Source organism: Podarcis cretensis (genome assembly GCF_951804945.1).
Source record: "Podarcis cretensis genome assembly, chromosome: 17".
Classification (NCBI taxonomy): domain Eukaryota; kingdom Metazoa; phylum Chordata; class Lepidosauria; order Squamata; family Lacertidae; genus Podarcis; species Podarcis cretensis.
Window position 1 is genome coordinate 40,341,926 of NC_137187.1, and position 27,030 is coordinate 40,368,955.

The following is a 27,030-nucleotide window of genomic DNA, read 5'->3' on the forward strand; positions in this document are numbered from 1 at the left end:
CCAGAAACGCCCTAGTACTAGAAGAGGATGAGGGAAAGATCTAGTTTCACAGACAGAACCTGGTTTCCAAAAAAAGGAGGTCTTTAATTGTTCAAAATAGCACAAAAACGACAGATACGCAGCACTAGGGTGAGGGGGAGCGGAGGGGTGGACAGCCATGGGGAACTCCTAGGAGGACTGTTCCTGTCTCAAAGGAAAATAAATGGGGTAGGAGAGTAGGGTAGGAAGGATCTTAGGGTCTGAACAGGAAGGGGACACAGCGAAATACATTATAATACAAAAGACCAGGGCACAGAGCAAGTTGGTGGGGAAGGGGATCTGCTCCTGGGTTTGTTTGCTATTTTTGGGAGGGGGCCTGCTTTACCTGCCAAATCTCTTTGACAATGGAGAGGTAGGACATAGCAGTCAGTGCAGCTGTTTGCTTTTCATTTTAAAGCCTATTCCCCACCATCTCTGAAGAATAAGCCCTGACTGCTCTTCTCCCTTCCCCTCTGTGGAATGTCCAGAGAGGCAGCGAGTGGAGGGGGGTGTACAGTCCTTTGGAGTGGGAGGGAACCTAGATCCCTGCCCCAACCAGAGGGAAAGCTGTACTTCAACAGGCAACAGTATTGTCCCGCAGTCTTGTTTCTAGCTTATCACCCTGACCTTGTGGGGTCAGGCTCCATACCTCCAAAACGTCTCCCCCTCCCCCCTAAAAAAGGTTTTATATAAAACGATGGAGAGGAATGGCAAGGCATTTTTGCCTAGACATGCCGCCTTGTGGTCTGGAGAGGGAAGAGCAGAGGGAAAAATCAGCTTGTGCTGTTAGAGGAATTGCTGCATGTGTAGAGAAGAGGGGGTGGGTTGAAGCCACAAGCGCCCTGGGCTGAGCATTTGAACAGCTGTTGTAGAATGAGCTGCATCCCCCCACCCACCCCCAAAAGTAGCTGCATTGGTGGTCCAACCACCTCCCTCCCTCCCCAAACAGCAGAGACTCCTCTCTCTCCATTACCAACGCAGACACTAAAAACTAAACTGAGGGAGAGGGTCTGTACAGAGGCAAGAAATGGAGGCAGGGAGAATAACCCTCCCACCCCCAAGACACAGGATGCTGGGGTATACAAAAAGAACTTCATTCCTGTAACTGCAACTTGTAAAAAACCCAACAGCCCCCCTCCCCCCATAACAATTCCCCCCTCCAAACCCACCCCTAACATCAGCGTCCATGTTAAACGGGGCAGCAGCAGGGGGCAGGGGAGGAACTCCAGTCCTTCTTCCCCCTCCCTAGGCTGGGGCATGGCATGGCATAGCATGGCATGGCACAGCGATGGCCCCTGCTTGGGGCTCCCTCACTTGAGCCTCTGCGTCCTCCGCCCCAAGAGTCCAGCCCCGTGGTGTATGAAATGTGCTTTCAGCGGTTCCATCTTCCTCCACACAAAGGGGCGGCTGACTGGCTGGGGGTTCAGGTGGAGGCTGTGGAGCAGGCAGGAAGAGGGGACAGCAGGGGATGCCCTTCACTGCCCATCTGCTTTGGGCTTCTTTGGAGCGGTTTTCCTGAAAGAGGAAAAGAAATGTGTTGGGCTCATGAGCCAAATACTAGGCTAGGCCTGATGCACAGATTCAGAGATCAATTCCTAAATCCACATCTGCACAGGTATGTGTGCTCGCTCTCACTCAAAAGTGAATCTCTCTCACCTTGGATTGCCTATGCAGAACCGTTCCAGGAAGAAGCATTTCCACTTGGCAAGGATCCCATCTTGTGGTGCCCTCCCACCTAAAAATATCCTTCATGAAATGCTCTGTCCATTTGTGGCTGCTGGTGTCCATCTGTCTCGAAAGACAATGGAGTGTGCCTCCAGGGGTGAAGCCACACCGCTGAAATAGCAGCACTAAAGTGACCTCCTCAGGGTGCAAGCCTGGTCATTAAGTACGGAGGTCCTGGGCTGCCCTCTTGGCCTCACTGATGTGGTCCAAAGGAAAGCAGAGCACCAGCTTGGCTGCAGGAATTGCCGGAAGGAAGTGTATAAGCACCATCCAACCGTCTTAGGGACTCTACTCCAGATTTGTACAGGGTTTGCTCCTTAGCCTTTTCTTCTCCCAAATATATTCCACAAAGCAGCAGAGGTTTAGGATCAGTTTTCCTTCTCCTACATGGGCTCCCTTCCCAGGTGGACAAGCCCCATCTACCCCTCACGTCCCTCTACAGCACGTGCAGAAACTGCCTTCTTGACTGTTGGACCCACTATTGCTCATCTGCTCAATCCACCGGAGCCTGTCTTCGCAAGCAGGGAAAGTCCCTGACTCACTGAGGATTTGAGACCCATCGGCTACCCTCACCTGATTTAGTTGGCTAGTCGAAGCAGTTCCTGGGGTGTGGCCACTGTCTCATGCTGACAGCTTCTAGAAGCCACAGGTGAGAGCTGATAGCAGAGTGAGGACCAAAGGTGAACAAACTACCCCGGAAGGAGCATGATTTGGCCCCTATCAGAGGTATGACCCTTCCCCTAGCACCCCATACACCCAGGCTCTGCCCATTCACAGCACACAGAAAAGGAACTTGGACCAACTGGGTTAAGAAATAGGAACTTGATTGGACCCACAGTCTCCAGATGTCCCTTTCTGTACGCATTCCTTCCCCTCTCCCACTTTGACCTGAAACACAAACACTGCATGACTTTCCACTAGGAAATACTCACAGGTCGGGAGAGGACAGCGGCCGCTTGTTGGCTGGTTTTATCATGGAGCCATCCTTACTGGATTCTGTGAAGAAAAGAATGTGATGCATATACTGGAGGTGCAAGTCCCTATCCAGAGAGCCAGAGCACACAGCATACTTGGGTACCAGATTCCAGCTCAGGTACTTGCACACAGCAAATAAAGGTAAAGGTAAAGGTACCCCTGCCCGTACGGGCCAGTCTTGACAGACTCTGGGGTTGTGCGCCCATCTCACTTAAGAGGCCAGGGGCCAGCGCTGTCCGGAGACACTTCCGGGTCACGTGGCCAGCGTGACATCGCTGCTCTGGCCAGAGCCAGAGCCAGAGCCAGAGCCGCACACGGAAACGCCGTTTACCTTCCCGCTGGTAAGCGGTCCCTATTTATCTACTTGCACCCGGAGGTGCTTTCGAACTGCTAGGTTGGCAGGCGCTGGGACCGAGCAGCGGGAGCGCACCCCGCCGCAGGGATTCGAACCGCCGACCTTTCGATCGGCAAGCCCTAGGCGCTGAGGCTTTAACCCACAGCGCCACCTGCGTCCCACACAGCAAATAGCCAGAGATTAATAGTCCAGATGGCAGCCCTATACTCCTGAGACAAGCTGGAGGTTGGCTATGCCATCTATAGACCTCCTCACAACTGACCATTATCCATAGCCATGTTGCAGCATACCAAAGAAGAAGGGACTTTATACAGTTATAAAGCATGAGCTGTCTTGGCCAATACTATGAACACCACACAGTGTGACTTGCCAACAAATATGCTTAACCATTCTCAAAACGTGATGAATTACAAGAGAAATGGGGGACAAAAATGTCTGCCCAAACCTCAATTCATGGGTTGGCAGTGTCTTGGGGGCAGGAGAGTGCGGTCCAATAAGGTTATATTGCAGGCTGGAGTTGGTCTGCAACCCTTTAATTGGCCAACCCCGAGAATCACCTAACCTCAGAAAGGTCTAATTTGACATTCCAATAGGCAGAAATATGCAATGGTGAGTAATCCTTTCCATTACGGGTCCCAACTGATTCTCACCCCCCTCATCCTCTCAACTGATGAGTATTCTTGGCCTCAGTTCAACCAATGTAGTGGAACGTGTTCCACAACGTAATGTCTTATATAGAGTCTAACTTTGTACATATCCCACATAGCAGACTGCCCACCCAGGCCAGTCTTGTCTATTCTGCCTGGCAGTGGCTTCCCAGTGTCTCAGGCAGAGGCCTTTCAAGCCACCTTCTACCCAAAACCCTGTTTTTAACTGGTGATGCCAAGCACTGAACCTGGGACTCGACCGCTGAGCTTTCACATAGTAAGTGGCAAAACAACAGGTCCTGCCTCAAGCAGTTTACAATTTAGATTTCCCAGTCTGAAGTGGCACTTCTTGAGCTGCCCTTAAGACTCCCAAGCTAGGAGCAAACTGCCCACTAGATGTTGGGTTATATATGTCATGCATTTACAACAGAATGTGGAACATAGGCCATATACCTGAGAACTTTGGGATCTTTTTTTAACACCCACCCACACATCCTTAGGAATATCTCTCAGCCACACTGGTGGTAATCAATTGAAGCCAATACAGTGCAGTGGTGGTGGGAATTTTGCAAAACCCTTCTGTCCCTTTTAAACTAACCACTCAACTCTCATGCCCCCTAACATCTCAGCAAAAATACTCAACCTGAGATAAAATTATGCAGATATATTTCATTTGCATAATGGGCTCAATATTTTAAATGTAATAGTACATATACACAGTCGTACCTTGGCTCCCAAATGCCTTGGGAGTCGAATGTTTCGACTCCCAAATGATTGAAAACTGGAAGCGAGTGTTCCGATTTTTGAATGTTCTTTTGGAAATCGAACGTCTGGTGGGGCTTCCACAGCTTCCGGTTGGCTGCAGGTGCTTCCTGCAGCCAATCAGAAGCCGTGCTTTGGAAGTTGAACATTTCAAGTCGAACAAACTTCCAGAATGGATTCTGTTCCGACTTCCAAGGTACAACTGTATACAGCACTGAAAGAGACCAATGGGTCCTGGTAATTCATTGTTCCTTCTTCTGTAGATGGGGATACATTTAAGAGAAACTGCCTTACCACCTCTCCATGAAGAAACAAGATAACAGGCTAGATGCTTTCTGAAGCCCTTCCCCAAATTCCTATTGCAGCAACCACTCACCTTGCAGCCACCGGACTTGTGTGGCAGGGCCGTAGCCCTTCTCGTTGCGGGCAGCAATGCGGAAGATGATGGCAGGCTTGGTTGTGTAGTCTATATGGGCATTGGAGAGACTAGCTGATTGCACCAGGCATGAGGGGCTGGGCCCACAATAAACTCGCATGAAGGCCAGCTGAGCGGGGGCTGCACTCTTCGGTTCGCCTGCCTGGGCACTCTGAATGGCCAGGTACACAGAGTACTCCGTGATCTTCCCAGAGGTGACAGAAGGGGGCTCCCAAGTCAAATGGGCTCCATCTGGACTCTGAGAAAGATACACACACACACACACAACAGATAGAGTGAGGATTTGGACAGTTGGCTCCCAGCGGCCACACTGGGGTAGAGGCATTAACTAAACAGGAGAAGCAACAAAGTTTGCCCCAGCTACCCCAGAACAAGAAGCTGACATAGCAAGTGACTGGCAGAATGAACGAGCACTGACCTTGCTGATTTTAATGGCGCATGGTGCTCCAGGGAATCCAGGCAGACACGTCTTGAATGCTGAAATTTCACTAAAAGGACCCCGGCCACAGGCATTGATTCCTGCCACACGGAATTTATAAGCAGTACCAGGCTGCAGTTCCTGCTTCTTGAGTTGAGAATAATCGGGTATGGTGCCCGAGTCATCCTGCAGGGAGAAGAGCAGTGAGAAGGGGACTTGAGGACCACCTTGATGGTTGTAGGAACAAAGGATGAGAGACATGATGGCAGCAAAGATTTGAATCTTCAAACTATGTGCATCATTAGAAGAAAGCAAAAGATAGGTGAAGGTCACTTACTTCTGTGGCAGGCGCATCATCAGGAGGCAGGAAGTAGTGTGTCACCATCATGTTGGTTGCTTTAACAACACCCACATCAAACCACTGATTCTCCTTCTTCACAACCACCTTTGGAGGCTGAGTGGGAGGTTCTGGTTTCTAAACAGGGTGGGAGAACAGAGGGTGAGTTCTGGGAAGCTGAAAAAGAACTTTCAATACTCTCTGTGAGGCTTCTTTCTTGTCTGGGGTGATTGAGGTAAGGATTGGGTTATATCTCCCAACTGCCTTGGAAGGCAGGCAAGCTACACAATTAGATTTTAGCTTAGTACCAATCCCAAAGGCGGCTCCTCCTCCCGTCGGCTGCCAAGCCTTAGACAGGCAGAATGCTGAAACTGTCTCCCTTTTGAGGCAAAAACCATAGAGAAAAAGAAAAAAAAGGGGGGCAAAGGGACTTCTGGAAGGCCCTGGCACTAGCTGAAGGACTAAGGTACATTGACTTGTGAGTTTGAAAATGTATAGTGCATTTCATATAGAATATGGCTTGGATGCCTTATTAATCTGACTAGAAACTTCACAGTGAGCACTCTAAGTTCCCTTTTCTTCCTGGGATGACGAAGGCATCCAATAATATGGAATTTGTCTAAGCTATCCTATTCTAGGAGGGAATCAGGAAGAAATTTGAGCTGTGGATGGCATCTGCTGCAGTAGAACTTATAGCATGCTTGTGCCAAAAGATGCATCTGTGAAGGTGAAGGAATCCATCTTGCAAATGCAGGGGTAGGGAACCACTTTTGTCCAGCGGGCCAAATGAAAAAGTGGCCAATTATTCGCAGGCCGCATCTGACAGGTTGTGGGGCCACCACCTGTTAATGCAAGCGGAGGCTGCAAAATGCCACTAGGAGCATACAGCATAGTATTCTGTGAAAGCAGGAGGAGAGAAAAAAGCAACAACAGAGAAGGAGATGCTCAGAAACCCTTCTGCCCTGGCCAAAGGCAGGAAAAGAACTGATGCAGTGACTGCAGGACCAGCTGAGCCCAAAGCCTTTCACACATCTTCCCAGCCTTCCCAGGCAATGGGGGACATAAACCATCCTATCCTACTGGATGCCTTGGTCACCCTCAGATGGAGAAACCAGTATCTCTCTACCCCCCCCCCAAATCTCTCCCCCTCTAGACCCTCCTTAGCTTACCACTGGTGCTGCTTCAATCCCATTGGCAACCTCAGTCAGAGCAGCTGCCGCCTGCAGCTTTGCTGGGCTGGCCGCTGCCACCACTGGCTGTGGTGCCACAAAAGTATTAGAGGGAGCAAGGCCTGGAAGAGGAAAATCATGTTCAAAGAAGACAATAATGAAAATTTCAGACCTTGATCATTTGTCCTCCAAAGCATCTCTCCACCATTAGAGCTGGAGAGTAAAGCACAAGTTCCAAAACCTAATCCCACCTTAACCAAGAGACCCCCACTACCGAGACTGAAAAAGGGCGGAAGGTGTCCTAAACACTAGTCTCCGCCCACCTGGTGCCCTCCTGAGGAAGCTGGATTCCCACCAGCCCCAGCCACTGCAGCCAAGGGTGAGGAGACCTGATGGGTCAACATCTTTGGAGGCCATCAGCTTAGGGAAAGGTTGGGTGTGAGACCACCCCCCGCATCAAGCAGCAGTCCATAGCCTCCTGCCACCAGAAGGCGGAGCGCCCCCACTCTACAGGACACATATGGCACTACTTACTCTCTGTGGGCGTAGGGGGTAATAGCCCAACTGTACTCGTAACTGCACTAGCCAACTCGTTGAGGCCGTTGCTCTCACTGGCAGGGTCGTTGAGGCTGTCAGCAGGGGCCAGGGCTTCTGTGGGCAAGTGGGAAGGCAACGGGTGCTGAGGTGGCTGTTGCTGAGCTGCCGCCGCGGCTGCTGCTACTGCCGCCGCCTGAGCTTCCTGAAGCTGGTGCTGCTGCTGCACGAGGGCAGCCAGTTCTTGCTGGGTGAGCACAATGGGGATGGCGGTGGCCTGGCCCTCAGGGCTCTCCGAGGCCAAGTGGCCGAGCTCCGCTTGTGTTGCCGCTGCTTCAGATGTATCCATGGCCTCTCCAGGACCTGCAAAAATGCCAGAGGATGGAATTGGAGGCAGAACAAGGTTGCAGGAAAGATATATGCTCCGCTAACGCAAAGCAGAAGGGAGGGGCAGGAGGCTGTGCCCCACCTCAGCTGGGTGAATAAATATGTAGGGAAACTCCCTGCCCAATAACCCCAGGGCCAATCGGAAGAGAGATGAGATCACTCACCCATTACAGCCTGCTGGGCAGCTTGCAAAACTGCTTGTATGGCCAGGGCTTGGGCCTCTTCGGTAGCAGCAGCTTGGGCAGCCGCCTCTGCAGCTGCAGTCACTGCCAGCTCCTCCGGCGTCAAGCCTGTCACCATGAGCGTGGTGGTGCCTGCCTGGCTCTCGGCCATCAACTCCTGGGGCAGTGCCAACTGTTCTACTTCTGAAGGTGGTGCTGGTGCTGGAGGAGGCGGTGGAGCAGGAGCAGCAGCAGGGGTCACCTGGGGCACCACCACCATGGCGACAGGCTCCCGGGCAGGAGCTGCTGGTGCCTCCACCACAGGCGCTGGGAGCTCTGGCTGGGGAGCGGCTTCAGCTGGTGGGGTGCCTGCTGTCGGTGCAGCGTGGATTTGCTCCTGAGGCTCAGATGCTGCTGCCTGCATCTCCGCAGGAGGCTGCAGTGGTTCAGAGGCTCCTGTAAGGGAATCTGTACTGGTGGCAGCTGGTGTCTCAGCAGGGGGACTGGCCTCCTCCACAGGAGTATCAGCCAAAGAAGAAATGTTCTGCAACAAGTAGGAGATGGTATTAGTAGCCTAGATGCTGGGGATGCTGGACCTGGCATCAGAGGCTGGGTGATGGAAAGGCAAACTTGGCATCATCTTTGACGAATTTCTTTACTGAGTATGTCTCTGCCTCACAAGGTTTGCTAGCAGCTTTTAGGCAACTTGCAACATAAAAGCAGAATTGCTTATGCTGGATCAGAATGAAGGTCCATCTGGCCCAGAACTTTGTAGCTTAGTCAACCAAATGCTTTTGGGAAGGTCAGAAGCAGAGCAAGATGGAGCCAGCCATTCTATCACTTGTCCCTAAAAGGCCCCAAGCACAGCATTTCTGTTTAACAGTCACGACTAGGCATTTCAGCTCCCTGTTCTCTGGTATGTATTTCTTTCTCATTTTATTTCTCTTACTTTTGAGGAATGAATGCTGGTACCCCTTAAGGATCTTTTGGCATGCATTTGGGGTAGAGTGTATTGTTATGAGGAGCCAGAAATGGAGCTTTGCAGGATATTAAGTTGTTCACACACAAATGTAACATGTAGAATGATAAAAAATAAAGGAAGCAGCAGGAATTAAAGCTTAGCTCCCCACATTCCTCTTCATTTTGAGTTCAAACTGAGAGAAAGATCAGGGACTGGATCAGCAAACCACCTAGGGGCAACTCTAGGATCAGAAAATGATGCACTGGGAGACAAGGTTCAAGGAAGGCTCCAAGGAGGAACTGTGCTGCTACTGCTGTGCTTCCCAATGGCCACCGCCAACAGGCCGAATAAACAAATGTTTCTCTAAACTCCATTTGTATTGCTGCATATAAAGTATTAGCAGGTGAGCATATGAGCAATGGGGAGAGGAGAAGCAGGAATAAAAAGGCGATTCTCTCCTCCACGTTCTACCCTAGTGACCACTCCCTTGTGAGCCCAGAATGAGTGGCTCAGTGTTGGTGAGTGTTGGAAGTTCCTCCCTCCCTCAAAGCCCACTGTGGGCCTTAGAGCCTCAACCTCTGGCATATCCCATGGAATAGATGAGGGTGGAAGAACAAGTTTTATTTCAAGCCCAGTTCTGGTTCTGTGGTTCTTACCGGCACAGAGGGTCCTGGCGGGGGTGTTGACTGTGTCACGGTGGTGACAGCCCTGGGCAGTGTGGAGGCAACGGTGGTTGTAACAGTACTGGGGCTACTGGCAGCTGGGCTCTCAGTCACAGTTGACTCAGGTTCCCCCTGTTGGCCATTGGTGGCAGGTGGCTGGTCTGCAAAGAGGAAATGGTTATGCAATGAGAACAAAGCCACAACTTTAGATTCCATTTGCCTGTTCATGTTCTCCAGACAGAAGTAAACCCAGACTTAGGTTCCTATAGAAGAAGAACTAATAAGGCAGCCAAACTTGCATCAAAGCTGGTGTCCTCCAGAGCATTTTTCGCAGACCTCTGAATTCTGGAAACACATTTTCCATGAACTTGTCTGCCAATGATTTCTATGTGTGTTGCAAAGGATTTCAGGGCAGTTAGAAAAATACATATGCTGTTTCTCCAAGGCACTGTAGACTCTCAGCATTATTCTGTGAGCTGAGAATGTCACCTGGGGTAAGCCCAACACTCTTCTGAAGAAGAGACGCCTGCCATTACTATTTTGTCCCTGACAAAACAGTTTTCAAACCACCTGCTCTTTAGAGATGCAGGACTTATTTCACTGACTGCATGTAAACAAGGATGCCAAAGGTGGTGCAAGACGCCCAGTCCTGCTCAAGCAGGAAGAGGTACTTGATTGAGGAAAACTGAATGTATAAAGTTAGGACAAATGACACAGGGACCCAAGCAGTGCTCCTGGTTACTCTGACACCATAAGGTGTCACAATATAAAGCTTCCAGAGATCCCCAGGCCCCCCCCCCCCCGTCTGAAAGCCACTGGCCAAGGCATCCAAATCCAAAATGGGAGCAGGTGCCTCTCCAGAGTTCCTCTCCTGCCTGATCTCACCTTGATTGGGCCCCATGGAGGAGGTGACAGTGGTGGCTGTGTGGGTCGTTCCAGTCTCGTGGGTCTCACAAGGAGGATTAGAGCACACTCTGGCGGCTGGGTTCTGAAGTGGTAATCCTTCAGTACCTGGACTTTCTCCCTCAGGGGCTTTTCCTGATTCAGAGCCCCCCACTGGCAAAGAGGTTGAGCTGGAAATGTGGGTGCCATCACCTCCGGTGCTGGACGTCATAGTAGTACTGGTGGAGCTCGTCTGCTGTGTTTCACAGGGTGGAACAGCAGGAGTTTGCCCAGCACCTTCACCCTGCCCTGCGCCCATGTTTGATGTTGTGGTGGTTGCTGTGTTGGTGGTGCCAGTCTCATGAGTCTCGCAAGGTGGGTTGGAGCACACTTGCTGCCCTACGCCCATGCTGGAAGTGGCTGTTGTAGATGTGTTGGTGGTGCCTGTTTCATGAGTCTCACAAGGTGGATTGGAGCAAAGTGGCTGTGAAGCACCCTGGTTTGATGTGGATACAGTAGCTGTGTTAGTGGTGCCCGTTTCGTGAGTCTCGCAAGGTGGGTTGGAGCACACCTGGGGGCCTGAATCCTTGGCGCCTGTTTTGCTGGTCTCGCAAGGTGTGCTTGAGGGGGGCAGCATTGAACCTGAATCGGGCAATGCCGGCTGCACTGTGCACAGCTGCTTTGTAGGCAAATCTGCTTTGGCAGACATGGTGGTGCTGGTGGAACAGGTCTGCTGCGTTTGGCACGGAGGGTTGGCGGATCCCACCCACTCACCGTCAGGCTGCCCTCGGCCCATCAGAGACCGAGCTGTAGTGGCAGTATTGGTGGTGTGGGTGTGATGGGATTCACACTGTAGGCTTTTGGGGGCTGGTAGTCTTTCGCTGGCCTGCACTGTGCTGGTGGTGCCAGAGGCAACGCTGGGCACACCAGAAGCTGAAGTAAAGCTCACCATCCGGACTGCACATGGTTGCTCAGTGGGCACATCTGCTTTTGCCGACATGGTGGTGCTGGTTGTATTAGTCTGCTTTGTCTGGCATGGGGGGTTGGTTGGTTCTTTCTGCTCACCATCAGGTTGCCCTCGGCCCATGTTAGAGGTGGCAGTGGTGGCTGTGTTGGTGGTTCCCGTCTCATGGGTTTCACAGGGTGGGTTGGAACACACTAGCTGACCTGTGCCCACAATGGGTTTCACTGTCATGGTAGTGCTAGTGGCACTAGTCTGGAAAGTTTGGCATGGTGGATCTGCAGTCTTCTCAATCCTGGAGGTGGTGGCTGTATTGGTAGTTCCAGTCTCATGCGTTTCGCAGGGTGGGTTGGAGCACACCTTTTGCCCAGCACTCCGCACAGTGGTGGCAGTGTTGGTGGTGCCTGTTTCGTGGGTCTCACAAGGAGGATTTGAACATACCCGCACGACTCTCCCATTGGGCTGAAGCCCACCACCCTCTTGCCCCTCACACACAAACTGCACCTGGGTCGGCCCACCCAAAGTGCCCACTACAGTTGTTGTGGCTGTGTTGGTGGTGCCCGTTTCGTGTGTCTCGCATGGTGGATTGGAGCACACCAAAGTGACGGTGCCTGGCTGTGCGTCTCCCTGCCCTGATTCAGCAATTGCAACAGTAGCTGTGGGCTGCTCTGTGGTAGGCGAGGCCAAGATAGAGACGGGCAAGTCATGCACTGGCTGGGCCTCCACGCCGCTGGGTGTCGTAATCAGGGTGACTTGAGTAGGCTGGGACACAGGCTAGAGATAATAAGCAGAGACCAATACACACACGTTAGAATAAACATCTCAGTCAGGGACTTTTTCTGCACCATTAAAAAATAAGTCTTAGAACAATTTTACAAATTACTCAGAATGAGATGGTGGAACCACACCAGCTCAGGATGCAGTTGGCAATTATGTTTTTGAATGCTTCTCAGTATATAACGGAGAACTATTTAACATAGTACTCTTCTCTACAGATAGAAAAAAATAGTTTGTGGGGAGTCGTCAAAAATATAACCTCCCCAACTCATCTTGAATCTGAAGAACTATAGTCCATAGTTCTATCACCTCATTTTGTGTAACTTGTATAACAGCCTTGATCTTGCTTATAGGGAAAGTGGACATGAGACATGTTAAGAGGCTAGTTCAGGTAACCAATGGTCTGCAAGCCTCCACCAGGAGAGGACAGACTGCAAATCTTTCCTGCAGCATCATAAATAAGCAAGTTAAGGTGCTGCAGAGCTTAAAGACTGTCCTCCTTCTTGCTTGGCCTTACAGATAAAATAGCAGGCTAGTGTTCAGGGAGGCTATAATAACCCAAGGACAATGAATTCTGCAACAGGGTTTTATTGGGTTTTATAAACAAGAATAATGTCTCTCTCTCTCATGCACACATACACACTTGACATAAAGCTCACCTTGGGGTTTCAGATCTTGGACAAGTATTTGCTAGACCACAGCTGCTGTAAATTAAAAGACTGGGGCCATGAGAACAGAAGGAACTTTCGTCCCAGGGCCACTAAACCAAAGAGAACCGTTTCCCCCCTGCTTAGTTCCCAGGAACTGGTTTACAGGACTACATTGCACTGAACACAGTGGGCTGTATCCTGCTGTGTTGTTCAGCTTAAGGGAAGGCTTCTTTCAGCACAATGGGGAAGAAAATAATTTCCAGTAACTCCCCCTCCCGCCTCTCCAACCTCCATAAATATGCTCCACAGAGTTGAGGGACTCATAATTGCTTCCCTCCGCATTTTGCAGACAGAAGCCTTATCACCAGCTGAGTGACACCCAAAGGTTCCATTTGGCTATCACAGCTAATAACCAACAAGAGAATCTATGAATCCGTCTGTTCCCCCTTTTGAAGCCACCTTAGCCAGCAACCATCTTGTTACAATAGTAAGCACCACAACTTAATTATGTGTTACGTGAAGTGCTGTGCCCACCCTGGATCCCTGGGCTCATCAATTTACTGGGAGGCCACGAGGACTTCACATTTATCAGGAAACAACTCCCCAGAAGCTCCCTCTGACCCACTCCATACCTGCATGGTGATGGTGGGAGTGCTCAGCCCTCCTGCTGCTGTCAAGGTAGTCTGTGCTGCTGAGACTGTGATGGCAGCTGGGTTGATGACCTGGCTGGAAAGTGTGGCAATGGTGCCCAAGGTGGTAATAGGTGTCGCCAAGGAGGCATTGGTATTGTGTCCCCCAGTCCCAGCTAGGCTGGTTGAGACTGTGCCAGTTACAGTGCCCAAGGTTGTGACACCTGGAAGAAGACGGAAATGTTGTGATTGGTATCCTCCACAGTGTGCTGGTTTCAATGGGTCAGAAACCCAGTCTGTACCCCTAGCAGTAAACATGGGTTTCAAGGGTCCTGGTCAGTGTCCCATGAGGCTGCTTTTCTAGGGACATATAGACAGCATAGCAGCAAGAAAACAAAGCTGGCAACCAAATTTACAGCAAGCACAAGCCAAGGTGTAGCCAGCATTCTACCTAACAGGCAACTTACCCTCACAGCTGCTGGGGCTTCATAATGAAAAGCAAATGCATTAGCCTAAGTGTCCAGCCTATTGCTCCTGCCCCCAGGCCAGCACACTCACCTGTAGTTCCTTTCACCACCAAAGTGGTGACAGTAGGCTTGACAGCAGACACCGTGACAGGGGTGACAAGCCGCACTCCACCCATAGGGACTGTTCGCAGGATAGTGCCAGGTTGACCTGGGGCTCCTTTAAGTACCACCTGGAAAGGCACACATTTGACATGTTAAGAACTCGAGTTGCAGCTCAGGACAACGCAGCACTCAGTGCCCTCTCATCTAACTAGCTGATTCACCTGTGTTACACCCTGCTGCCCGTGACTTGTGGTCAGCTTGGGTACAGCCGTGATGATCTTGGCAGGTGTCCCAGTGCCAGAAGTCATCACTTTTGTGGTGATGATGGTGATGGGAGACTTGATCCCAGGGCTACTGGTGACACCTGGAAAAAAGAGGCAGAGCTGTAACATGGAGGGAGCTTTAACCCCTTGGGATAGAGAAACACTGACGTGCTCTTGAAGCCATCCTAAGAGTGATCCCAATGGCTGCTGCACTTCCCAGCAATCTTCTAGTTCCGCTACCCACCACCCAGCCAGTGCCATGAAGTACTGCTTATAATCACACTCAACTCCCTACCTGTGGCACCTGACTGGGTAATAATAGCAGACATGGGGATGGTCTTGATGATGGTTGTGGTGCCAGGCTTTGTTGTATTTGGAGAGACACTGCTGATGCCCAGAATGGTGGGCTTGGTGCCTGTACCGCCTGCCTGGGAGCTGGTGATGATTGTGGTGGGCTTGCCATCTGCTGAGGTCACCAACTTTAGGATAGTGCCAGCAGGCAGGGGCCCTTTGGTCTGGAGAAACAGAGAAAACACAGGGAATAAACGATGCACAGAACAAGCATCTCAATATGCTTACACTCAACAAATAGGGAGGCCGTACAAAAAAACCTGAAGCTCTAGAAGAGCAAGAACCTAAATTGTTCACAAGAAGCAAGTAACAAAGGCCACCATGGAACAATTTGTGATGATCAGAAAAAACTTAATATTGCTTTCGGTCCCTACAAGTCTATGCCTAAAAGTGTGTTGAAAATTAATGAGTGAGCCTCAGTTTGCACATCTAAAAGTGTGGTTGGAAGTAGCATCAACAGTCCAGCAAAGTGCTCTTGGGCTGGGGATATATATGGCAACCAATCCTATGTTGTAAGTTCTTACCTGTATTATCTGGGTCACAGGGCCACTTGATGCCTGGCCTGTCACAGCTGATGTCTGAACAGGTTTAGTCTGAACAACTGACATCACTTTACCCAAATTGGAAATCTGTCAGGAGAAAACAAGATTGGTTTGCCCCTGACATGTCCAAAAATGAAAGGACTTTCTCTTATCACTCTTCTCATCCTTACTGAGGAGAAGCTGGGTTAATAAAGTAGCTGGTAAACCTTCATCAGTAGAGAATACTAAGGGAGAGCAGCAGTCACAAATGCTAAAGGAAGGAACTGCCCTGTACAATTGCCTACTTTCACCTAGAGTGGAGTGTTTAGTGGGCTGAAAGATATATCTGCTCTCAGCTCCCCCCCCCCCCCCCGCAGCTTGGATACTTACCAATGCACTGCCTCCAGGTACTGAGATGGGACTTTTCACCAATGTGATGGTCTTGGTCACCCCTCCCACCACAGTAGTCATCACCTGGGCCTGCTGTGCTACAGTGACAGTGCCAGACTTGTGCACGGTGATGATGGGCCGAGTAGGTGTATTGGTGGTGGACGAAGATACCGAGGTGCCAACCTGAGCGGCGGCTGTCTTCAGCATGCGGGTTGCTGGGTTGCTCACCTGCATCAACATGGCCAACATGAGAAAAGCAAAGATCCCTAAGAGCAGGGGTGGGAAACTTGTGGCCCTCCCAATGCTGCTGGACTACAACTCCCATCAGCTCCAGTCAGAATGGCCAATGGACAGGGATGATCCAGTAACAGCAGGAGGAACCAGCAGTAACAGCAGGAGGAACCAAAGGTCCTCTGCCCTTGCCTTAAGCCCCCCACCCCCCTTTTTAAAAAGGGGCAACCAGGAGGCAGAAATCTAGGGTTTCATTCACAAAGCACAAGGAGCTGTTGCCCTCTTGCCACCTGCTGTGTGCAAAACTGGTTGCTGGCTAATGAGCCAAACAGCCTCCTAACAGAGAGTATGGTGCAGATACTCACCATGACGGGAGAAGAGGCAACTTTAACTGTGGTGGGTAGCGTGGTGGTTCCCGGTGAAACAGCAACAGTCTTAACTAGGGTTGTGCCAGCAGGCACACTCAGCATTGTAGGGGCTGAAGATGGTGGAATTTTTTGAGTGGCAGCAGCAGCAGCTGCCAGAGCAGCCATGCCACTCATCTGGGGGCTACTGCCAATCACCTGGAAGGATAGAGAAGAGTGTCAGGAAGTTAATGTCCTGAAGTTCTTGTCTTAGGACAGAGAATTAGTTCCTTCCAGCACAGCCCCCCCCATTCTTTTAAGCGATACTTACTGTCCCTTGAGTGTTCTGCGTGGGTACCACCATACGCACTCCGGCCGGCAGTGACGTAACTGTCACAGGCCCCTTCCCAGCCTGCCCTGCTGAACGCACCGTCACCAATGGAGCCCCTGTAGTAGCTTGTGGGCCTGTCACCTTCAGCACAGCTGGGACAGCTGCCAAGGAAGAGGACAAAAACCAAAAGACATGTTTGTGTCCTAGATTCCTAGTTACTGTGATGGTTCTCAAGCTGGCTGCCCTCGCAAAAAGCAGACAGTTGGCATGGAAAGTGTACATTTTCCTTTGATCACTTGCCCCAAGTGCAGTAAGTAATATCCCAAGAACAGCGTCCTCCCCCTTGAACTGGTGAGGAAATATATACGCATCAATGAAGAATATGGAACTGGAAGCTTATTTTAAAAACAAAAATGAGGGCCTTAAAAGCACACACTGTTCAACGCAGCTCCGCTCCTTCCCGCTTCCAACTTATGTCCCCTTATGTGATTCACTGTTAGGCAAACAGACTCAGATATTTTTTTGAGAGCTCCCATTGGGGGGGTGGGGGTAGACATTGACTTAAAAGCCCCATTGGGTGGGGATAGACATTGACTTAAAAGCCCCAAATACAGACTAGGATTTGGCTCTTATGCATTTCATTTAAAATATTTAGACCAACACACCCTACACTCAAAGATGCACATGCTAATAATCTTAAGAAATAAATGTTATTTTAATTTTGTCGAAGGTGTTCTGCTGTTCCTCCTTTGGGAGGTCTTTCTAAAACCTGGGGCTACTGTAAAGAGGGCCCTGCGGGTGGAGCTGCATGGCTCTTTCACCAGATGTTAGTGGGAAGAAAGTGTGTGCTCACAAAGATGCCTGCTTCCTGGCAAGTTTGGGATGGGGTTTTAGTTGAAAATATAAAGAGTCCTGTGCTCCCTGCTGCCCTCTAGGATTCCCCGTTTACCTTGAGGACGAGGAGTGGCGGCGGCGGTGGCAGCGGCAGCAGCAGCGGCAGCGGCAGGCACAGGCATTGGGCTGCTAGGCACAGTAGGCAGCACCTGGATGGTGGTTGTGGTAGGTGGGGCGGCGGCAGCAGCAGCCACGGCACCAGCAGCAGCTGCAACAGCTGTGGTCTGGGGCAGCAGGGTAATGCCCATTTGCGCCAGGGGCTGCACTGTGGGGACAGGGGCAGCTGCAGCTGGAGCGGGGCTCTTGGGGGGGTTGACAGGCACTGAGGGCACAGGATTGGCAGCTGGCGAGGTGGCAGCTGGGATGTCATACTTCTGGAGCTGCAACAGGTAAGTGTCAGCTGTTGGGACAGAGCCCCAGCTCACTTCCAGGGAATTGGTGTTGGCACGAACCAGCTGCACCCGCGAAGGCGATGGAGGTTTCTCTGGAACAGAAGAATAAGAACAGATGGCATTAGGAAGAGGACACTGCAGGTACCCTGCAAAGGGAACTCGATCCCATCACATTCCTTAGAGAACCTTTCCTCTAAAGCTATTCCATACCATTTCACACACTTACTCCAGGACACTACTCTAAAAGCAAGGGCAAACCAGTACAGCCCCATCAACATTTTCTTTTTAGCTTCCCAGACCATTTTGCAGCAGCAGCAGCATAGGTGCTGATGAAAAAAAGCCACCAGCACGTAAGCAGCATTATTGCCTTGGCTTGTTTCTCTCGGTGGTATAAATCTTGTTCACCTTTTCCCATTCTAAGACCCTTTTCAGGTGAACATATTTGGAAGTCGGGGGAGAATAACAGTGCTGTCAGAGCTGCCCGAGGTCCCAGCTCACAAAGGACCAACGCCAGTCCGTTGTTATGTACAAAAGTCTTTACTGAAACGCAGTTTCGATTTCAAAGCCGCGGCGTGCAGCCCTACGTCTTAAACCCTAGACCGCTGAAGCTCCGTCTGAATCTCCTCCCCCCAGACACCAGTTTTAAGACTCTAGCCTTGCTCCACCTCTTCCTTTGCTCTTTCCTCCTCTGGGTCCGCCTGTCCGCTGGGGTCTTGCCCTTTCTAGACTCTTCTGACGCTGAGTCCCCTGAGTCTTCCCCCTCCCTCCGGCGGGCTTTAGGACCTGGTTCCCAATCCGGGTTACCTGCTGTGCCGCGCGCCTGTACATTCGAACTTGGCGCGCGCGCCCAGCCGGCAACCTTCCTCCTGACCGTTACACTGCTCCTGTCACTGCTTCCCCCTTCGGAGAGGCTAGCTGGACCTGACCCCCCCTCCGTTCCCTCACTCTGCGATGGAGGCGTGGCCAGCCCTGATTCGTCTTCTCTCCCTGCTGGAGGAGAAGCTGGTCCTGATACATGGGACTCTTCCCCCCCACTACGCTCTGCTGGAGGAGCTGGTCCTGATCTCTCGCTGCTGCTTTGGGAGTCCCCGCTGGCCCCTTGCTTCTGGTGTGTCCCCCCTGGGACCCCCCTTGCCCTGGCCGTTGGCGCCCCCCTCTGGGAATCTTCTGATTCGCTGGAGAAGCTCATGGAATCTCTCGGGCCACTCTCATACTCCCCTACGCTGCCCTCAGATTCTTCCCCTTCGCTCTCCATTTCCTCTCTCCCCTGTGCCTCTGCTCCTGAGGCCCTGACAAGTGCATATACCAGGAGGCTGAAAGAAAACAATGCCAGCCAGAGGTATCTCTCCTACTGTGCTGATAGTTATGGATACAGGAAAATGTTCCTTTGAGTGAAACGGAGCTCTCCTTCCCATTTCTGCAGCAATTGGTGGCAATTTGTTGACAACATCTGACATAATGCCAGGCAAACATTGGATTTAGTTTAAGAGCAGAGGAAAAAAACTCTCTCTCCCCTAGGCAGAAGTGGCTAGGATGTGGTAATCTGGATCTTTCCCCATAGGAGCAGTGCCTGAAGGGAATGGCACATTCTCTCTTGAGTCACAGAGCATCCACTGGTGGAGGGGACATGCAAAGACTCAGGAAAGTGCAGGGGACTGGGTGTGGAGGGGCTGCTGCCTTCTTTATTGCTGTAGGGATTTTGAGGGACAGAGGAGGGAAAGCTGGAGGGGCGCTTCAGGAAATGATTACAGGGGAAAGGATATGGTATGGGAAGGTGTGACAACAGTGTAAGAGAACATCTGAACCCTGACATGTGCATACTGAACAGAATGGCATACAACCGTGGAAGAGGAAGTGAAGAAGTTCCATTCCTACTTTTGCGGGGGGGGGGGGGGGGGGGGAGGTTGCCAGAAGCTTCCTTCATCCCACCTACCAGTGGGTCTGGAAAATAGTGACTGGAGTCTGGAGTCACTATGCCCACTGTTTGGGTGCTAGGTACAAATTAAATGTAGTTTGCTAGAGTAAGAAGCCAAATTCAGATTGTCTTTTCAGTCTACTACAAACTAAATATACTGCAGAGTCCCTGCAAAGCAGTACAAGAGGGAACCAGGGCAAACCACCACATTCTCAACAATCAAGAGAGATGCTGATAGTAAGGCAACACCTACATGTTCAGAAAAGTAATATTGTAGATCACGCCCAACTGCAAATGGAGGAAGAGCATGCCTGAATGCTTCTCCACCCTGCCCCCCGCTGCCAGAAAACTAGCTTCTCAAAATATAGTCACCTTCTCCTAAAAAGCTAGCTGTTCACAGGCAAAGAACTTCTCATGTGGAGGGAATTCAAGCAGATGAATTATGTTTATTACTCCAGAATGCAAGATGGCACTACAATACACACCACCTGTTTGTTGCCCCTACATTAGAAGCTCCTTGCATATGTAAAGTTAGCTTCTTGGGGACAAGGCAAGATTAAATCCTGCTTCCCACAGTAAACATGCAGAGGGAGAGAGCACTCAAACATGCAATTCCCCCAACAGTGTCTACTTCTGCCAATTTGCATAGATCTTAAGTCTCAAAATCTCCACCTGTTCTATAATGCCCCTGCTCCTACGTTGAACCCTCTTACCTGTCTCAAGGTACCATAGATCCTTGCAGCAAACCTGGTTATTCCAAGCTTTGCGGTACCCATCACGGCCACTCCAGATGTACAAGCGGGTATTGATAGCCACAGCACAGTGCCCAGCTCTGGCCCGTGGAATATTGTCCTCTAGTGTGTCCATCAGAATGGGCTCCCAAGCCATGGAGTCTGTGCAAAGACAGAAATACACACAGAGGCGATCAGACAGGAAAGGACTGGAGACAGGCGGGGGTAGGGGGAAATGAAAGAATGTGTAGGACATCCTCCCACATACCAAGGTTGAGGCAGGCCAGGGTATTTGTGCATTTCCATTCCTTCTCATGTGTTGCCACTTTGACATCATCCATGACAAGGGGTACCCAGCCTCCAAATACATACATCCTGTCCCAAAGAGAAGAAATGGTGAACAAAAGTTGTGACAAGACTAGGAATTAGGCTTTCAAAAGCAGTGAGAAATCAGGCTTTTGTCAGAGAATGTCAGAGACAGGTCTTACTTGTTCCCAATAGTTGTGGCTGAATGCAGACTGCGTGGGAGGGGAGCCACCCCACTCAGGGTGGGCTTGTTCCACGTTAGAGATTCTGAGGGGAGAAAAGCACAGCAAAGAGATCACTCCACCTGCAGTGCTTGATCCTGCCTCCCAGCCTTTCAAGATGCTGAGGCTGGAACTAGCATCCCTGTCAGGGCTCAAAAGACCCACTCTCTTCTAAGTCGGTACCACAAACGCCACCTCAATCTAAAACAAAGCAAATAAACCATTCCTGATGCTGTTACCAATGTCAAGGGTCCAGAGGTCACCAAGACGACAACCACTCATGCCACCGTATATAACTAGTTTGGACTTCTTGTTGTCCTTCTCTGTGTACACCACAGCAGTGTGGGACTCCCGTGGTGGAGGCAGTACACCATAAGTGATGGGGATGTCCCAGGCTACCACACCAGAGCCTGGTCGTAGCTCCAAGATATAGAGGTCATTCAGGTACCTGTAATTGGGGTGGGGGCAGAGACAGAAAAGCAGAAATGAAAGCCAGGCCAGGCTCTTCTTTGCTTCCCAACTGTGTACCCACAGACACTACCCAGGCCTTTACAACCCCCTTCCTGTAGACAGCACAAGCAATATTTTCTCAAGAATTAAAGAAAAGTGAGGTGGGAACGAATAATTCGCTCAAATTCAACAACACCCCCAAGACCAGTGGTTCCCTTGCATAGGTCCCAGTTATGGAAATACAAGTGAGAAGCTCCAGTCCAAATTGACAGCAAAGTCGTTGCACCTGGAGCACACTACAGCTTGATCACGACACAGGGCAAGACACAAACACTATACCTGGGAATGTTATTCTTAGGGTCTTCACTGTCATTGGCCAAGCCCCCAAACAGGTAGCATTTGTTGCCCACCAATGAGAAGCTATGGCCAAGTCGTGGGCAAGGTGGGGGCCCATTCTTAGGAGTCTTGGCTTTCAATCTCTTCCACTCCCAACGGCTGGCCTAAAACAAAGTGCCATGTGGTTAAAGCAAGTGAGCAGTGAAGGATTTATTTTAAAAGCAGAACATCTAAGCAGCAGGGAGAGTGGCTGGGAAGGAAAGGAGCACAGAGAGAAACTTCTAGAAGTTAAAAACTTGGTAGCCCTCTGCTGCTTATGAGACTAGTGGCCCAATACAGTAGCTACAGGAAATAATGTGGGTGAATCAAAAAGGTAGACCAGGGTCTGACTTCCACAACTTAGCACTGTGTCAGTAGTACTGTGCAAGCGCCTTGCCTAACTTTCAAACCACCCCCCTTCCTGAACTGAGAACAGTCTTATGTCCTGCAGCCACTCACCTGCAGTTCATAGAGGTCGTTGCTGTACTTGCCATACTCCACCATCCCCCCAAATACCAGCAGACGGGTTCCGTCACAAACGAAGCCATAGGCCGCACAACCAGGAGGGATGTCTCCCCGCACAGCTGGGATGAACCACTGGTTTGTAGCTAAGAGACAAGCAGAGGGGAGTCAGAAGGGCTGCCTTAAACTCTGCTCAGATGCAAGCAGAGCTCAGACCTTGAGCCGCGGAGGCACAGATGTGTGAATCTGGCTCATCTCTCCACCCCCTTGGCTGCCAATCCACCATGTAATGAGATATCTATTACCACTTGATTTGAAGACCTAAGCTGTCTTCATGCACTCACTGCAGCAGTGGCTTCCCTTGTCTCCAGACTGAGGATGTCATGATTTGTAACAGAACCCCTTTCCTTGCCCTCTACTGGCATTTAAGTCCTACACTAAGCACCCCAGAAACAGGAAAACCTCTCAGCGAAGAGGCTTCACCTCTGTCTGGTGAGAATGAAATAAAGGAAATACTCTACTAGCTAAACATCTTGGCCACAAAAGCAAAGAAGTCAACATGAGGGAGGAGGCATTCCTTCCCAGTGCTCCTGGTGGATGCAGCACTCAGCTTCTGCCAGCCAGAGGAACTGTTTACAGTGAGCAGAGCGGGAGGAAGCAGCCTATCAGGCAAATCAGAGAGAAGAGGCAACTGCCAATCAGGAAGCTGCCCCCACCCCTCCTGCCCAGCTCTCCTTACCCTGCAAGACTCCAGTCACAGCAGCTCTAGAAGACGGAGGAAGAGACAGACTCCCTTCCACATGCACTTGCAAACCCAATGCAGCTTCAGGCCACACATTTATTCCTGCAGTGAATTTAAGCTGCAACCCTACTTAACTAGTCTCAATGATCAAAACCTTATTATGCTGGAAGGCCTACCAGAACTACCCAAAGAAGGTTACACCAACCCAGCACCTTCACCACTCTTAACACCTCGCTTTGACAACTAGCCAATGCTTCCAGGAAGGTCTCCGAACATCACTTTCATTTTGTTTGCCTGCAAAGACTGATTTTGCAGTACAAGAAGCAGTAGCATGAAATGACTAGGATTGAAAAAAGTTTGAAATTAAATGTAACACTTCTGCTAAGGAAAAACACTTTGCATTTCCTGAGCTTCTTGAAGAATTCTTCCTTCATGAGGAAAAAAATGTCTTAAGCCTTGTTATAGATTCCACTCAGATCTCTGTGTTCCAAAATATCCAAAGTTGCTTTTTGTTTAAAATGAGGACTCTTTTCTATTTCATATGAGTAACACAAATGAAGGTACAAGTGTCAAAATCTGCTTCACTGTAGCAGAGAAAATGTTCATACTAATCCCAAATTGTGCATTCTAAGCTAGGAAGTCCACATAACCCATAGATCAGGGACAGAGGAATCACCATACTGTGCAGGAAACAACTAGGCTGAAGACGCAATGATGGTATGGTAACCCTTTCAGACTAAATAAGGACCTTCTGATCCAGAAAAGGAAATAACCTTTAATACTGTTCAAAAGCAAAACATTGGTGAAGACTACTTCTAGAAAACCCTTCCAATTAATACTCAATTTGGTAATCTTAAAAGCTAACCTCTTAATCTACTGTTATTTTTGTAATTTAAAGAACTCAGATCACGCTGAAAGCTTACACTGGCAGGCTAGGTGTCCCTAAACTAATCCTGGTATATCACCTGGGCTGAAAGCCTGCTGGAACAATGGGTCTGGGAAAATGAATTCACCCCCCCCTTTGCTGCCTTGCAAAAAAAGGGAAAAAAGAGTGAACACCAATTGTGTCTTCCAAGAATGCGTATATAATGCCCTAGCTGAGCAGTAGGAGCTTCTGAACAACAGAGGCCCACCTGCCCCATCCTTACATTTTGGCAAGAAAACAGAACCCACATCACAACGCGCTCACATGCAGCTTAGTTTGAAGAAGCCAACAGACTCCACCCTGAGCCCAGACTCCCAATAAAGAACAGGAACAGTAGATCATGGGTGGGAATCTGCTTGCAAAAAGTGACTTTTTCTGTTAGCACTCACTGGGGGGGGGATTAAAGCCAACCGGGAAGGGTTTCAGCAAACTTCAATCTACAACTGACACTATGAGGCGTAAATGTTTCCAACTCTTGACACTGGAGATAAGGGTCTTTGACCCCTCCCAAATGGCTACAGGGTGGAATGTTCCAGCATTTGCTCTGAACCCACCACAACTTTCAGAGGCACTGTACTGGTGCGCACTCTATATTTGAGCAAAGATACCAGACAACAAGGGGTTAAAAGCTGCAGCATTTGAAAGTTGAATTTTTCCCGCCAAGCCCTTGGGGGAAGAAAAGCTTCTCTGCCAGCGCCTCCCCCCCCCCCCCATGAATGCATGTGGGAACCAGGGTGTTGACATTGGGAGGAGGCAGAAAACATCTCACAGTTACCTCCAACACACTAGGGTTAACTTGAAAGTAGGCAAGCACTTGTGTCCTCAGGGTACCCTGAGCTGCATTCTAAGCTGGGTGCACTGGCTTCGTGATAGACAATTCTCGGGAATTTGTCTTTTTCAATCAAGCTGGGGCACATCTCTGTTTTTGCCAGACCACGCAGTCTCCCCAGTGCCACTGAGACTGATGATTGGGGCTCATGTGGCTGCAACAAGACAATCCATTTAAGATAAGTTGCCAGTGGGAGATGAGCTCCCCTGCCAACATACCCTGATACGCCCTCTGCACCCCCAAAGTTCAATTACTCCTCTCTGGACACCAACACAGAGGAAGAAAAGTTCCTAATGTAAAGTCCCTTGATTTCCACCTAACGGAAGACGGCTACAACGAGAAGACTCAAGCACATGCCAATTATCACAGCCAAAGGGCTGGAAGAAATTTAACAGCGAAGGAACAAGAGGGACTTTACAACTACTTCAACCTTCTAGCTCTCCCCCCTCTATTACCACACACCCTACTATATCAACTTGCAGCTTTGGGGGAGCAAGAGTTAAAACAATATAGCAATCTTAGCAGCCTAAACCTAAAACAAAAGTGGGAGTTATACATACATATATACATTTACACAAGATGTAAGAGTTTTTACTTCGTGCTTTCATGGAGAATTACAAGTCTTTCTGGGATCTATTATAGGCAAGCTTTTCATGATTTGGCTACAAATGGGGGTAATGCCTTCACCCTATGAACACCCTAGACGCTGTTGCCCATTCGCCCCCCTTACCTGTGTTATAGACATGCAACTCATCCACGATGCCCTCGTTGCCCCCTCCGAAGACCACAATCAGCTCTTTGATGGCCACAGCTCTGTGCCCATGTCGGGGCCGAGGCACGGGGCCTGACCACCCAACCACCCGCTTCCAGCGGGGCTGGAGCAGCCCGGGGGTGGTCCCGCCACCTGTTGGGGAGCCCCCACTAGGGACAATAGCAGAGGCGGCAGCCATGGAAAGCACTTCCCAAGTGTAAGTCTCCTTCCTAGCGATCAGTCCTCTAAAAGCGCGCAACAAAGGGGCAATCCTATCAGTTTTTATCTAGAGGTGGTTTAAAAAAAGGAGCGGGGGGGGCACTCTTCCAACCCACATGCACTCTACCTCTTTCGAGGTAAGAGTGGGAGTAGGAGACACAGCTGCTTCACTTTTTTTCCAGGGTGGTTGGTCAAAACACCCGCCTTAAATGGGGCACAACACCCCCCAAGTCCTCTCTTGACTACTACTGCTACAGCAACCCTCACCGCGGAAACTAAGCCGGAGTCACTTCCTTGCTGCAACAAACTACTTCGGAGTAGTTGTGAAAATGAGATGCTGAGAAATGTATACCCCCACAAAAAAGAAACTATTGGAAAAGCAAATACCTATTCTTTTCTTTCCTATGTGGGGGGAGGAGGGAGGTTGCTGCCCCGAGAGCGAGCGGAGGCGCCCCTTTGCGGAGGAGCTGCTAACCCTCCGCTCCTCGAGTTCGGATCGCCTGGCGCGGCCCCCCCGGAATGCAGCCTCCCTATGGGGCAAACGCCCTCCCCGTGCGGCAGGAAGAGGGATGGGGGCCGAAACAAAAACTGCCTCCTAGTTGCCTCCCCACTTTCGAAAAACTATTACCAATTGCCCTTCCGAGGGAACTACCCCGCGCGGGGCAGTTACTCCACCCCGCCCGCAGCAGGGCCCCTCTGCCGCCCCCCTCCGGCCCCCGCTCAGAGCCCGGCCCTGGGAGCCGCCATCTTGTGTTGCCCGGACGGAAAATGGCGGCCGCAGGGAGGGAGAAGCCGCCTCCCCCTCGTCCCCCCCACCCGCCGCGTCTCCCCCTCCGACCCTGCCTGCCCCCGCGACCCGGAGCCCTAAGCCAGGCCTCCCTCCCTCCGCCTTCCAGGCGCAACGGGCCGCTCGATCCACCCCCGCTGTACGGCACCGATGGGCAAGCTGCGGGCTCCAGGCGCCTTCACGCCGCCCTGGGAGCCGCCATCTTGCGCCTGTGAGGAGTCTCTCTTCCTCGGCAGCGGCGATGGGCGGGGCCACGGCGAGGTCTCCGTACGGAACCCCTCCCACCAGGGCGCCGCCATTTTGAGTGGGCGGGGCAGCCTGGACACCGCCATCTTTGTGGACATTCGGGCTCCGCCTCTTTTCTTTTGCGGGCTTCGCTTCGTTTGTGCGGGAGACTGCGCGACGCATTTTCATCGCGCTTACTCTCTTTTTAAAAAAAATAAATAAATTTGTAAATTTAACGCGAGTCGCCGGAGCCACTTCTAACAATAAGTTGTGTACCTAGATAAAACGTTTATGTGGGCGTCGCCATTTTGAACATGAAGCCCCGCCCTCTTTGCTTTTTTTGGGCGAAAACAACAACTG

The 27,030-nt window shown here is 50.7% G+C and overlaps 1 protein-coding gene across 2 annotated transcripts; it reads right to left on the reverse strand.

Moving 5' to 3' along the window:
* Window positions 1-63: 63 nt before the first annotated feature.
* Window positions 64-26,443, reverse strand: HCFC1 (host cell factor C1). Of its 2 annotated transcripts, none has more exons than XM_079958630.1 (26): window positions 25,419-26,443; window positions 22,190-22,338; window positions 21,695-21,855; window positions 21,145-21,353; window positions 20,867-20,951; window positions 20,647-20,753; window positions 20,361-20,540; window positions 17,396-17,824; window positions 16,447-16,607; window positions 16,137-16,334; window positions 15,541-15,768; window positions 15,154-15,258; window positions 14,574-14,793; window positions 14,237-14,379; window positions 14,005-14,143; window positions 13,450-13,670; window positions 10,433-12,164; window positions 9,542-9,708; window positions 7,928-8,468; window positions 7,377-7,739; window positions 6,843-6,964; window positions 5,674-5,811; window positions 5,337-5,522; window positions 4,859-5,156; window positions 2,676-2,739; window positions 64-1,533 (listed from the first exon to the last, which is right to left on the reverse strand). In XM_079958630.1, the coding sequence occupies exons 1-26, from the start codon at window positions 25,636-25,638 to the stop codon at window positions 1,494-1,496; spliced, it is 6,606 nt and encodes a 2,201-aa protein (XP_079814756.1). In that variant the 5' UTR covers window positions 25,639-26,443; the 3' UTR covers window positions 64-1,493. The 2 variants fall into 2 exon arrangements, with proteins under 2 accessions (XP_079814756.1, XP_079814757.1); XM_079958631.1 differs by having other exon boundaries at window positions 26,046-26,442.
* Window positions 26,444-27,030: the final 587 nt, after the last annotated feature.

Coding starts and splice junctions, on each gene's coding strand:
- HCFC1 (XM_079958630.1), bottom strand. CDS start 25,638: ATGGCTGCCGCCTCTGCTATTGTCCCTAGTGGGGGCTCCCCAACAGGT. Junction 21,856..22,189: donor ACGACCTCTATGAACTGCAG/GTGAGTGGCTGC, acceptor ACTTTGTTTTAG/GCCAGCCGTTGGGAGTGGAA. Junction 14,794..15,153: donor CTGTGACCCAGATAATACAG/GTAAGAACTTAC, acceptor CTGTTTCTCCAG/ACCAAAGGGCCCCTGCCTGC.